Below are 14657 nucleotides of genomic sequence, written 5' to 3'. Positions count from 1 at the left end.
ACATACCAAATGTCCAGTGATTACACACTCCAGCAGTTTTTGGTATCAGAAAACCAATTTCATCCATTACCATCGATGTGTGAGGGCTTAACATCTAACCCACAACATAAAGTCTAGGGAAAAAAAGGGTGGTTGAGGCTTTGAATGCTTAATGGATGGACTCACTTGTAGAAGCAGATTGCTTTAACAAGCAGGTGAACAGATTTAAAAACCACAGAACAAGTGTCTCAGTCATGATTTTCTCTCCACAGACTTGTGCAGCAACATTTTCTGCTAAAAGAGATGTAACTTTCTTTAACATATTAAACTTTGACTGAACTGTGACAAAATTCTCTTTCTAGTTTTCAGCCTAGGTAGACATCTCTTCCTGTCTATTTATGTCTCCATCCTTTGATCAATATTTCTAGATAATGTTCAGATGTAGGATGATTCTGAGTTGAATTAGGAACTTAACTTAAAAAACAAAGTCTAATATCAAAGGTGTCCCACTTAAAACTTTACTTCAACCCAAAGCTTAATCTATAGCGTGCAACAAGATAGAAGCTGCCTGACGCCATGTTTTAATACGATTGAGAAAGTGTGTCGCTTCCCTGCCTCCTCTTGGATGACTTCAAAAAGTGAGCAAGGGAACTGTGTGATGTTTTTTTGGGATGGCAGAGCCTTTACTTTGACTCTTTCATCTGCTGGGTGACTCACTCACTCTCTCCGCCGCTGGGCCTGATGGTGCACCGAGTAAAACGAGGAGCTCACATAGGTCTGGGCATGCGTGCACACACAACACATGTTCATACACAAACAAGAACACAATCTCTAGTACATAAAAATGCATTTGTGCCGTGGCTTGGAAGTAAAAATATACCAGTAACAGACAAAAACCTATTAAGGCACACATGAATACCCAACACCCAACATCCTAAATGTTACATCTTTCTCCGCTTAAATCAGATTCTTCACTCTGCCTTCCCTATCTCTTTGTCTCCCACTTCGTCTGTCAGTGTGAGGTAAACGTGGTCCCTCTTTGATCCTCCCTCAGCCTGTGTTTCTCTCCTCCTCATCTAATCCATGACCAACTGAATAATGAGATTTGGTGGATCTCCAAATGGCAGAGGACCAACTTAATAAGTCAGCAGTGACATGGGGCAAGAGTAAAGAATAATATGTGGCTATGACAACAACAACCTTGTATCACCATCTTCTGGTTGAGATCGAGAACAGTTCACTTGCTAAGTTTAAAAGTACATGTCTTTAAAGGGCTGGGATGAAAGTTGGAGTCACTGAATTTATTGGATTTTAATCATTTATTGAAGCTAATAATGGATATACAAAAAACGCTGTTTTAGACATATTTCACATTTTCACCAGTTTTATTTGACTCATAATAGTTGTGGACATTTTCAGTGTGTAATCATAATGTCGTAAAGGTACACAGGTATTGAGATGCACATAAACCTAAAAAAATAAACGAAGCACCAAGACTTGCACTATGTCGGAGTCCCAACTTCTCTGCAATTTTGGAAAATCAGTTTGGCATACTTTGTACTAGAAACATCTTGGGTGGTCTGTTCACAAGTGCACAGCCCTAAATATGAATGTGAATCAATGTGAACAAGAACACACTGGAGACACATTAAGATCCAATCAATCAAACCACATTTAGGCATGGTCAGAGACATGTGTGCACACATGGAAAACAGTGTGAAGGCAAATGCATCTCTGGCCACATAAAAAGACTGTGCAGCCAGCTTTGTGCATAGCTCAACAAACAAATCTTATATACAGATGATTTTCTCGTTCAAAACAACTTAAATGAGGTTTTGAAGTCTGTACCCAAGCTAAGGTACCAAATAACAGCTGCAATCTTCTTCTCCAGCTGTAGTACTGAGCACAAACAAGTTTTTTTCTTTTTAAGCAACCACCACAGTATCTCACAGATGAAATCAGATGTCAGGAGAGAGAAAAAGTCTACTCAAAAATGATCATTCTTCCTATATTACTGTGAGCAAATCATTTTGAATAAGGTGCAAAAGGAATATTTGGATATCTGGACATTTACAGAAGGCAAGCAATGGTAAACTCTCTAATTAACAGGCAACAACCTCATCTCAGAAACACACATTTGATCAGACATGAAACTAGTCAATTCAAAAAAACAAAAAAACATGAACCATGTCCAGATTTTGTTATTAATTTCTGTTTTGCATCATCAGCCCCTAAGGTACCTCTGGCTGTCATGGTCACCTGTAAGCACTGAGTGAGTTGTTCTCTGTATATGTATAATAAGTGAAGAGAGACATAGGAAACGTTCCAGCTTCATCTTGGGAACCTAATCATATAAATTGTATTAGCCAATACATCTTAAAAAAAAAATACCTGTGGAACATAAGCACTAACTGCAAAACAGAGGTCTCCATACTGCACTTCAGCTTTCAATGTGTCAGAGAACGAGTGCGGTGAACATGGCCAGTGGGACACAAGGAGCAGGGATTGGCTACTGTGTTACCAAAAGGAGCTTTGTCATTGGTTGATGTTCACCTCCAGGTAGTTTTGTTGCACTTGATTAGTGTTTGATGAAATTCCCTCACATATGCATACATACGCACATCCTTGTTTCTGTCACCTACTGGGCCTCTACACTGACTTACATTTATTTCCTTGATAACTGTCCTTACCCATAACCACTACGTGCCTATATCTAACCTTAAACCAAAGTTGCCGCTCTAAAATTCAACAATTTGTGAGGACCAGAATGTGCTCCCCCACAGGGGTGACATTTACACCAGGACTTAAGACCATAAAACTGAGGGAATGTAAAAATTACATACAATCTACGCAGTGAAGTATGCAAACAAACCAAGCATGAGAGTATGCACTCCCTTGTATTTTGGCACTCTGTCTTTCAATCTCACTCTCATACACAAACACCCATGTCCACACAAACATATCAGACAAAATTTGCACATCTAATCTCATCTAGCAGTTCAAAGAACCATACTTTCCAGACTAAAAGTAAATATGAACTCAAGGTTCCAGACGTTATTCATTTCATATCAAACTGGAGGCCTCCTGATCTTTCATTTATGTTATCTCAGATGTGTAGTTATTGACAAGCAGGGAGTGAATAAGATACAGCCATGTGAGGTGCCGAGATCCAACACAAAGACTTTTTCTCCACTAATCAAATCAACAAGTGCCAAAACGCTAATTACAAATATGACCTGTGTTTAATATGTTAGTGAACTGATAAAGATGTGTCCATGCACATATGTGCATATGTATGTGCAGTAAGAAAGTGCTCCCACACTTCCTCAAAGTCTAGACTGATTTCTTTACACTGGTTTCTTGAAGGTGGGGGGAGGCTGTAAGGCAAAGACTGAGATGGACAGTGGATGTGGAGAATAAGAAAATTAGATAAGGAGGTTGAGTGTGTGAGAGGCAGGATTTGTGCTCCCTGTAACCCAGAGATGAGGCGTCTTTATCAGGCACAGAGGCAGCTTCATAGGGCTCTCAGTAGAGCATAGAGATTGGGAGGTCTGGGGTTGTGTGTGTTCACGCTCACCTATGAACACAGACACACACATGCACACACACACTTATAAAGATAAACTTCAACAGCAACCAGACTACAGACTAAGACACCCCCACACCTTCTCCTCACCCTACCTTTATCACTTTTTCTTCTATTCTACTTTCTAGTTAGAGCCGTTCAACTGTATAAAACTATCTTAACGCGATTCCATCTCTTTCTCTTCTGATATTGTTTCTCATTACTTCATTCCAACCGCTCCAACTGTCTACTCCTAAAACATCCCCCATTCCCCTGCATCCCTCTTTCTCTGTCTGTCTCCCTTAAACGCATATGTCTTTGATGAGAATCCATTCATGGATTTAATGGATTTCGCTGCCCTTTCTTCCAGGATCTGTTTAAAAAAAAAAAAAAAGAAGAAAAAAAAGAGCCAGCCTGCACAGACTCTGCTTCCAAGAGCATGGTGGACTGCAGAGGACAGCATTTCTGTCTGCATCAAAAGAATGAGAAATTTTCAGCTTACCAAACAGGCCGAACAAGTCAATATGGAACTGAGGCCTGACTGACTTCAATCCAGTGTGGAAAAAAACCTGCAATGAAGTAGTGAAACTTTTGCCTGCCCATTCCAAAATGAAACTTGGAGGCAGATTAAAAAGTAGACAAAAACGGGAAAAAAGAAGTTCAATGTTTGTTAGGTTTATATATATATATATATACACATATAGTTAGAAACATGCACTTTCAGCTGACAAAAAAGGACAGAGAAATCATTAATCTCTTTGATAAAAAGAGAAACTAGCACAGTGCTGATAGTGTTATCAGTCTCAGTTCAACATTCAGCCTCACTGCTTTGAATCCACTCCAGATTCCAACTGTGGGTCATTTTGATCTTGTGTACAAAAAAACAGGGAAGAGAGAGAGGAATTAAAGTGTGCCAAAAAGACAAAATTAGTTTTAGCTGTAAAGCAGCTTTCAAAAGCAAAAAGCAAAGCAAAAGGGATCGATAGAAAATAGTGTGATTTCTTCAACTGAGGATTACACTGTAATAGGCACATGTTTTTCCTTGGATCACTCTCCCTTCAGTATTCCTGGTTCTGTGGACCATATGGTGCCAAAATGGTCACATAGATTCTTTGGAGGTCCCTACATTCCGGGGCTAATGCTACACAGCTGGTGTGAGATGGAGTCTAATGAAAAATGCTCTCTTTGATGAGACCTCCTGAGGGATTAGGTTCTGATCAACACCACCTTAAGTCAGATTCCTGCTAGACCAGCACAAGATTAAGGGTGATTTCCCAACCATGGGTCCAGTTTCTGTAGTGGACAGAGGAACAACTGTGACAAAAAAAAAAAAAAAAAAAAACTTAAAAAAAAAAAAAAGGGAGGGAACCTCAAAAGTTCTAATTGAAGTACTTCCTGGTTCACCAAGATAGCACAAATTAAAGATGGACAAAGGCTGTACTGAAATCCAGTGGCATATAGGAGATGTCAAAACAATAGATGTATATATCAAGCAAAACATTTAATTCTACAAATACTAAAAGCATGATCATATGGACAAGAATATTACTAAAAAAACATGAACAAACTACTTTCCAGATCTGCTTCATCTATTTCAGCGCTGAGAGATTTTAAAACCAAACCTGCCCAACAAATCCCCTTCATGCCCTTTACCAGTAGCCTTTCCTGTATGCAGCTCCCTCACACAACCTCACTAACCCGCTAAATTAATGGAGACGTTTTGATGCTCTGATTGATTCTCCCTATGAGGTCTTGTGACTTTCCCATTAGTCTATAATGTTTTGCTAGCAATAAACCAATTAAGGTGTCATGTTTTTATCTAACTTTAACTGTAATTGTATTAATTCATACAGGTAGATAGATAATTTAACATGGGTATCTCACTAAAAACAGACCATATCTCAAATATTGTCTCCTACCTATCACTCACCTTTTCCTGAGCAGCAATCATCTCCTGATGGTGTCTTCTCTCAAGGTCACTGCGGATGCGTTCCATGTCAGAACGGAGCCGATCCAGGGATGCCTCTTTCTCCTGAAATGACCTTTGCTTCTCCTCCTCAGTGAATAATGCCATCTCAGAAAGCTGTTGCTTATACTGGGTGTGGGCCCCCTGGAGTTCCTCACGTAGACTTGACAACTGGGTTTCCAAATCTGAAATAATCTGGAAAGAGACCAATACATACATGTACAGTGGATTTAGGTATTAACTAATGCCTTGTGGATATGTTGAAGCTCGAAGATACAAAGGCTCTCAGATCTCTCAGATATGGTACTTTCTGATCAAAGCCCACTGAACAGTAACTAAGATAATGTGGTATTTTCCTTTACTGTGTATGTCTCCTGATTAATTTGTGTCTAAATGTTTGTTCACTGTACCTTTCATAAAATCCAACCAAATTCCTATCCATGCTCATACATTTTAGCAGTGACAATATCTTGACTGGTTGATGATGATTTGGTTGATACAAGTTCTCAGATGACTATGTAAGAGATACTATAGAAACAAATACCCCCGGACTACATCTTTATTGCCTCAGTAAGAGATATTAATGAATGCTGATCAATGTCAATGTCCCAATGATAAGTATGACAATTTGAGTAGAAATGTAGATTGCTCCAGTGAGATTCATTCATATTATCTGAGTAGGAGTGCCTCTACAACTTAATTAACCATAGGAAAGTTTTACAAACATGCTTCAATGTTCCTGCTTTGCTCTGTGGGGATGTGTGGGGGGTGCTGCAAATGCCTGACCCCTCTTTTGACCTCTTCCTTTTTGAATGTCTCAGCCTTGACTTAGCCCAGAAGAGGCCTTTAATAGTTCTGCCACTGAGAGTCAACATTACATAGTAAGAATGCTAATAAGCACAACCCCATGGCCTCTGAAACACCAGAAATGAGACTGGCTTGCCACATGCAATGAAGTGATATCACAAGTGTTAGGGAAATGTCAAAAGGAAAAGACAAGATTACTGTTCTTTAAAAACTGCATCACTTAGCTGGTATGATGAAGACTGCTTGTGAAGGAAATGTGGAGAGTGTCAAAACATTTAACAGTATTAAATATTCTGAAAGTATTTTAAATCTTTATATTGTATGCCCATTTATTGTATATGACATAGGCCATTCATACCATAGTGGTACATCACAAGTTCACTGTTCTCAATTAGCTGATTTGTAGTACATAAAAACAAATCTATTACATTTTTCACTATATTATTATTCCCTAAAATGATTTCCTGTGCTTTGCACTGTATGCTCTACCTCCTGTCCACTTCACTCTCCTCACAAGCCTGGGTATCCCAGGACAACGCCGCATTAAGGCAATGAGAGTCTGAAGTGTCTGAAGTCTTTTTTAGTGGGAGAATCAGAGAGACTTCAAAGGAATGTCACAAAAACAGGCAGATGCTGTGGCTCTGCGTTAAACTCCCTCCTACACTGACACACACAGACAGATTATGTGCACACACATTCATACACAGACAAACAACAGCACATGGTCTAGCTGTCACATTTATACAACAGCATGTAGCAATTTCAGAGACAATATGAGGGGAAAAAAAACAAACACACGCAATCCCCTATCTCTATGTCCCACTATCCTGTCTCTCACTGCTCCATTTGTGCCTTCAAGGGCAAGCAGCTATTAGATCTGAGCCCTCAAGACTCTTTAATGTATAATTCTCTCTTTAACAAATGTGGATGATCTGTCTTCTGAAAATCTTTTAATAAGTTAGAGTATAATCTTCAAGAACAGAGGCATAGGGAATGACACTTCAGAAACTTAAGAGGCCAAAAGAGCATGTTTCCTTTCGAAGTCAGTGTGCCGAGTCACTTCAGCAGGGCACATGTTAGCATGCAGATTTGAAGCCTCATAAAGAAGCAGCTTTTGGTGGCAACATAAGTGTCAAATGAAATGTACTGGGTCAAAATGTGTCAGCTAAGATGACAAATGACTGGCAGAACAACAGAAGAGATAGAGGTGAAGGATGGAACTGGCAAATGGGTTATATATTTGTAATAAAGAGAAAATAAATTTAAGTGCTCATGCAAAGTACTACACTGCATCTACACTGTAGATCTTCTGATCAACACAACTTAAAATATGGTATAAGACAGAAGTCAACTACTCTACTACAGAAGGAACTACTCTGACTCAGTAACTTCAAGATGTCTTTTAACACAAGTTTCCTTCTCACTCAAGTGAGACTGCTATTGTAAACTGTGCAGTGACAGCTGTTTAGGCAGCATCCTTTTTGGACTGAGTAGCCAGGATGTGCTGATAATAAAACTGGAGGTGTTCTAACTTGTTTGATTACAACTGCGGTGAAGCTGCCACTCCTATTTACGGTGAAATTTTTTTAAAAAGTGATCACAGCATTAACAGCAGAGGCATCGAGTGATCTCAAATCCTATCCTGGATTAACATTATTTCAGAAAAAAAGGGATAATTGTCAGATATCAAAATGCAATAAGATTTTTTTTTGTTGCAATTAAAAAAAAAAAAGGGTCAAATGTGATCCATCTGTAAAAAGAATAGCACGAATGTCTTTGTCTTAGTGGATATTACAACTTTGCAAACACAGGTAACAAAGGCACACCTATTTGGAACAGAAGTAAACATAAGTAATGGTATTAGTTACTCCCACGCTCTTCTTGTAATGACTGCGCAAATACTTGTGGTGAAAAGGTGGGTCATTTGACAACAGCATGACAGAAGGAAACATTTAGCTTAGACTCTTTTAACCTGGGCACCTATTTGATGCCTAAACTTCTACTCCAAGAAGTTTCAAATTTCATAGCAATACTTCTTCCTTTTTGTAATTATCTTTATTTGCTTAATTTCTGGGTTTTAAACAAGACTGATTATAGTTTAATGAAATGAAATTCAATCTGTTTGTGTCTTCGGTGTGTATTTATACTAAGCAACTTCTAGGTCCTTAGTTAGTACAAACTTGAGAGTGGTGTCAAACTGTAAGCAAAAAATTGAATGAGCCTATTTTCCAACAGGATGAACTATTTCTCTACCAATTGTTCTTTTTTGTCAGTTTTGTCACTAACATTGCCTTAACATTCACTATTTCATTTATCTAGTCCCTGCAATAACAGTAACTACACATTTCTCACTATTTACTTGCAGTATAACACATACAGCTGATACTATGTCAATTTAGATTAGGTTAAACTTATTCAGGTCAATTTCATAATCAGAGTTTGTGCACATGTGACAAAGAAAAAACTGTCATTAAATGAGAGACACATTTGGAACATCTGACAGAGACAAAACTGCAATTATGAAAGTAAAGCTTCCAGCAGTACTTGTGTAAAAGTGTAAGTTCTGAAAAGAGGAAGCCTTCGCCTGTTATATGTAAGGGAATTTTAAATCAAATTATGTGCATTTTTTATGTGTCCCTGATACACTTTTAGCAACATGTCTGATAAATAATAGCCAATAAAATAAATGTTTCTCTCTCTTAAAAAAAAAAAAAAAGTAATAGTCTCAGAATCAAATGTATACTGTGCATATGAGTGGTTCAGCTAAGAAGTGTAAATGTAGGTAACAGTGCAGTAATAAATGTTTCACTGTTTTGGCTGAAATACAAGATGTGAGCCACATATTAAATGGCTTCATGGTTTAAAGGGAGCAGGCTATAACACGCAATACATCACAAGCATGGCTTCTTCCATGATCAATCAATTCAAACAAAAATAAAAAAGTCATTTGAATTCAGAAATAAATATTAAGCTGTATAGGCTATAGGAAGATGTGATGAAATAATTCAAAGACTTGCCAGCTCAGGGAGATACTTGCCCACTACTGGACACCAATATTTGGTAAATGACAATACAAAAGCCCTGTGACAATTAGCGTGCACACTGCTCTAGCTGCCTGCCTTGTTCTCATTATCAGATGTCCTCTTGGCTTTGACTTAGTCTGTCATCACCCTCCTCATTTGACTCATCTTAATCACATACTTAAGGCTGAAATGCTTTGAAAAATTGACAGCATGATTATTTAGTCCATCACAGGCAAGAAGACCTCGTAAGACTCTTGCTCTCTCCTATGCTGTTTGAAGTCCACATGGTATGAATGTTCCATTAGAAAAAGGCGTAATTATTGTGGAAAATAATATAAAATAACATACTGGTGGAAAATTATGAATCATGGTTTTAGTGCAAATCAAACTAATTCTGTTTATCCAAAAACAACTCCTCAAATTAATTAATTTTTTTAATTCAAACTCTGAATGATGTTTAACAACTAATAGAAAATGCAAACATTTAGAAGAGTTAAATATATTAGATTAGTTTATCCTATAAAACAACAAAATGTTTTTTAGAAGATAAGGAATTTTTACTTCGTATAGAGACAATGTCGTTTCTAAGCAACTGGAAAATTATAGAAAAATGTGTGAAAAATGCCTTCTCTGGAGTGACTTCAATGTGAAATCTACTTTTCCCACACAATGCCGGAAATATCTGTGCAACATAGATGGATGTGCACACATCATTCATGTCTCTTCACAATAGCACTATGAGGGAGACAAAAAAATAAAGAACATGACACTAAGATTTGCGGCAATGGACCCATCAAAACAGTCTTCTAAACTCCTTCAACCTCTGGGGGGCAATGATCAGCTAATGGAACAATAAAGAACTTACTTGTGGGCAAATATTTCAAGAGCAACATATCTCATAATTTGGTACAGAAAACAACCTGGAACTATCCTGTCACACTTAAGTATCTTTAAAAAAAATGTACAAGAAATAGTCTATTTTTTAGGGAGAAGAGTAACATTCAGGTTCACAAGGCTTGGAATTCAGAGTTAATCCCCTGAGTCGGTGGGACACAAAACACACCAGGCCTTGAACTCAGCTGCTTAATTTATTTCATCATCTGAAAAAAGAAAGATAAAGTGTGAATGATGACAAACTGAATCACAAAAGTAAAAAAGCCCCTTGTACATAACTAATGGGTCATCTATAGTGACTGCTATGCAGTGGGTGAAATTAGAGATTCTCAAAGGAACTCCAGTAGGACACTGTGTGACTTGTTTAGCTCTTCCCTCAAACTGCTGCTATGACACATTGGCTGTCTGTCGCAAACACAAGGCAAGATTCAGGATTGCTATTTATTAGTGTCCCACCACATCAAGAGGATGAGTGGGTATTACTCATTTACCGTTCTCTTAGCAAACTTCCTAACTGCAACTCATTCTACGAAGGCTGATTCCGGGAAGAACGAGAAAAAGTAAAAGAAGAACAGGCAGAAATTACGAAGTCAAGCCGTTGTTCAATCATTGAAGCAGATATTTGAATTGCCTATTATTGAAATGTCATTTGATGATAATATCATTATCCACCTGACCAATGTGTGGTTTGTCTGATGGGTTAATAAATGATTCCCAGAAGGACAGGAGAAATGAAGGAATAAGCTGTAGCATGCAGAGGATGTCCCCTGTTTTCTGTACACAGCAACAAAATGTAACTTTTAAAAACTGAATATTTTCAAAACTTTCAAAAGTTTATTGTGTTTAAAAGGCTACCGGTGAAGGGTCAGATTAGCTGTATGACTATGACAAATACAGCATTCTCAAGGGGTAAACAAGTTTGGTAATGCAAAACTGTTTAGTGCTTAGTGGCTTCTGCTCAAAAGCTCATCTTTAATACATATCTGCAGCTAGGGTGTCAGTTTCTTGTCATATCCATGTAACAGTGCTCACATAGGAAGTCATAGCAACTCACATCCTCATCAGTTTCACAATCCTGCCCTCCATCTTTTCAAGGTCTGAGTGAAAATCTTGATATCTGCGGCTTTAATGTCTGACATTAGGCAGGTGTCTGATCTCTACTCAAAATGCTACCCGAGCAAACAGGAACTGAAAATATAAGAGGAATACTGGGAAAGTTTGTTTTCTGTCACCTCCTGAGATCCCGAGGTTTGACATACTACACATCATTTTGACATGAGTAGGATGGCATTTTATCCCCAGAAATGTCCTGTTGTGATGGCATCTCCAGAAAGCCACGTTACAGACTAGCTGCTGCCAGCGGTGCTATGAAAGGCATTTCTCAAAAATACTAGACAAGGGAGCATCAGAGAAGGACTGTAAAGGAAAAATTGCACGTATCCTTCATGTTATAAAGACAATTTAGACTACTGTGGCACAAGCCAACCAGTATAGTACTATACTGGTATGTCAGTAAAAGAGTGGTCCGTTTCACAGAGACAAAATATTTTGACATCTGTACAGATGGCCAATACTGGGAGCATCCAGTTCAGTTTCACAGTCAACACCAACAGTGTAAACATTAACAGTTTAAAATAAAAGATAAATTATTTCTCAAACAATTTAAGCTTAAAAAAGTCTCTTACGTCTTCAAGTTCTGTTGCATTTACAAGACAAACCGGCTTTCACCTGAGATACAATGCCGGTTCCCGCTTAAACGCTCAAAGAAAATTACTGAACTATGCTACAACAAATTAGAACTATAACATTATTTATATTAGGTATGATTTCTTTTGCTGTCTGGCACCATTTATGCCCACATTTGGCGTGAATACATTTTGTCTAGAAATACTACATGTGTCTGTCTGGATCCCTATCTTCAGCAATTGGCCAATAAACAAAATTCCCTTCATGCTGACAGTGTCCATTTAATCAAGAAGCCTGAAGAGTCAGTTGGGGACTAAATGGCTCCCCACAGAGCTCCAAGCTAGCCCAGGCAGGACTGAAGCGAAAATAGAGCAGGGGCTATGAGATGAAGACCTTCTGCTGGTTTGGCCAAATCTTAGTTTTTTCGGGTCAGGAATGTCCATTAATATGGACCCAAATGTCACACTCATTGTAGTTGTCCAGGCTGTAATAAGGAAATAACAACTGATTTCCGGAGGGAGATGGATACCTGCGGTGAGAGGAGAATGCCATGTAGAGATACACTTTGGTAGGAATACAGGGCACTTGATGCTGGTTTATAACCGTTCAGTTCGGAAAAATAAAAAAAATATTCCTAAACTTAGGATTTAGGAATAAATGCGTGGTGCTGAACAAAACAAATTTCTTCTCCTTCATCTGGCTACCTGTGGTTTCTGAATTTCAAGTCTTTAAACTACTATCACAAAATCTCCAAAAATGATTTAAAAAAACAGAGTGTTCAAAATTGGAAGTGTTTTTTGTTTCTGTTCATTGCATTTTTTAAAAAAGTTTTCCTCATGCTCTTAGTTGCTTTTACCCTTATAAAACATATTTTAATTCAAATAGCAATATCTTAATTCTTAATTCTTATGGTCAAACCAAGAACACAGCCAGATATAAAATTATTCACAGTATATCAGTATCTGTCTTACTTCAAGTAAAAAAGTGTCTTAACCCGCTGTGCTTTTGAAACCCCAGAAAACGTCAGCGGGCAAAATACAAAATGGTTGTCCACGGGAGAGCGGCGGGTCAGCATGTGTGTGATTCTGTGTGCGAACGTGGATCAGTGGAGACCCCCTACCTGGGCATCGCGCTTCCTCCATTCCTGGGTGTGTTGTTGGTGCTGCTGCAGGGTGGCCCTGGCCTGCCTCTCCAGGTTGCTCGCCTCCCGCTGGTGCTCCTGGACCAGGCTGTCCTTTTCCGTGCTGTGCTGCTGCTGTAGCCGCGTCCTCTCCTGCTCGTACTGCATGCGCTGCTCAGCCATCTGATTGGACAAGCCAGCAAAGAGAGACTTCATCAGCCAACACACATTCAGAGCAACCCTGTCGTCATGACAACTTGTCCATCCACCTATCCATCCTTTCTTCGTTTTATTCTTTATACCCGTTCCTTCCACCCAGAACACCCAAGTGTCGAACCAATTTGGTGAAATTTCTAGAAAGGTGGGGGGGGGGGAGCAAGAAAACTTTCTCTGCTTCCTCACATTGTCAGAGGATGGCATGATGTGATGTGTTTACATGTGGCTGGCTCCCCCACCCTCCCACCTCTCCTGCCATTTGTTCAGACCGGCCCTCAACATCCCACTCCTCTTTCGCTCTTCAAATCTGTCCCTCTCGTCCTATTCTGCGATCGGTATATAAAAGAGCAGTTAGTTTGGGCTATGCATGCAAGCTGGTAGGGGTTAGCCATCTGGCTGTAGCAACTACCAATGCCCCATGCTATGCGCCTGACAGCATGTGAAAATCCGCTTATGCGATGACTATTATGATCATTATAAACCCAAGTTCGAAAAAAACTGGAGAGAGAGGCAAAGACAGCAGCACCACTAAAGAAAGCAGGAAGATACTAAAAGATTCTTCATACTTGTTTTGACCTGCAATTATATTCTCAGGTTTAACAAATCACAAACAAATTACTAAGGTTTATCAATAAATATCATGTTTCCATGTTTTCACAGTTAATGGGATTATGCTCAAGCAGCAATTACCAGACTGCAAACACCACAATCTCCCAGAGTAGGACCTAATAAAAGAGAAACTTTCATTACAATACAGAGTAGAATTTGATCCAACCGCTGTTACACCAAGCTACGCATAATACAGTAGTGGAAAATAAATCACTACTAATGGGACACAAAGCCCAAATTTTTCAGGACTTAATCATCCTGTCAGCTGTAGCAAGTCTGTATCCAAGTATAGTAATTTGAACGGAGTCACCTGCTGAGAGGTGAGCTCTTATAGTGGAGCTCCCAGCCCCAAACGACAAGCCTTTCCCAGGCTCTGTTCCGTTCCCACTCCCCCATGGCGGGGGTACCAGTGACCCCCATACCATCCTGCCGTGCAGTCCCAGCCAGAGTCTTGAAAGGACAGCAGGGGCTTGGGGCCCATTCGCTTCCCTGCTTTGAAGCTAATCCCCTGCACATTGTGCTTGACGGCACCCTACCTGGCCTGCCAGAGAAGCAGAGATCCACAGCCTCTGTGCCCGGTGCCTGGTCTATCTAAGGCCCCATCTTCAGGCGTTGTGCACTATTCAGAGCAGGTGATGAATGAGGGGCTATCTACAGGAAGCTGCATTCTGTCCCTGGCACTGAGAGGAAGGCCACAATAGATACTTCATTTTGGCAGCCAAGAATTTACCCTTCAGCTTTTGGGAGAGCTTTGCTAAGGGTGCTCTAAATACGACTATTTTTAATGTCTGG

The 14657-nt window shown here is 39.3% G+C and overlaps 1 protein-coding gene across 6 annotated transcripts in view; it reads right to left on the bottom strand.

Moving 5' to 3' along the window:
- cep112 (centrosomal protein 112) overlaps positions 1-14657 on the bottom strand; it is an 83246-nt gene that overhangs the window by 27004 nt on the left and 41585 nt on the right. For 4 of the 6 annotated variants that reach the window (XM_026324629.1, XM_026324632.1, XM_026324631.1 and 1 more), the window contains 2 exons: positions 13041-13223; positions 5475-5705 (listed from right to left, as the gene is read on the bottom strand). In XM_026324629.1, coding sequence (XP_026180414.1) covers positions 5475-5705; positions 13041-13223 — 414 coding nt within the window. Of the gene's footprint in view, positions 1-2459; positions 4859-5474; positions 5706-13040; positions 13224-14657 lie in introns of those variants that run through there. The other 2 variants (XM_026324634.1, XM_026324633.1) reach the window with 2 other exon arrangements.

This window comes from Mastacembelus armatus, chromosome 8 (genome assembly GCF_900324485.2).
Source record: "Mastacembelus armatus chromosome 8, fMasArm1.2, whole genome shotgun sequence".
Taxonomy (NCBI): Eukaryota; Metazoa; Chordata; class Actinopteri; order Synbranchiformes; family Mastacembelidae; genus Mastacembelus; species Mastacembelus armatus.
Note: the sequence above shows the minus strand (reverse complement) of the source record. Positions and strands in the feature narration are given on the sequence as shown.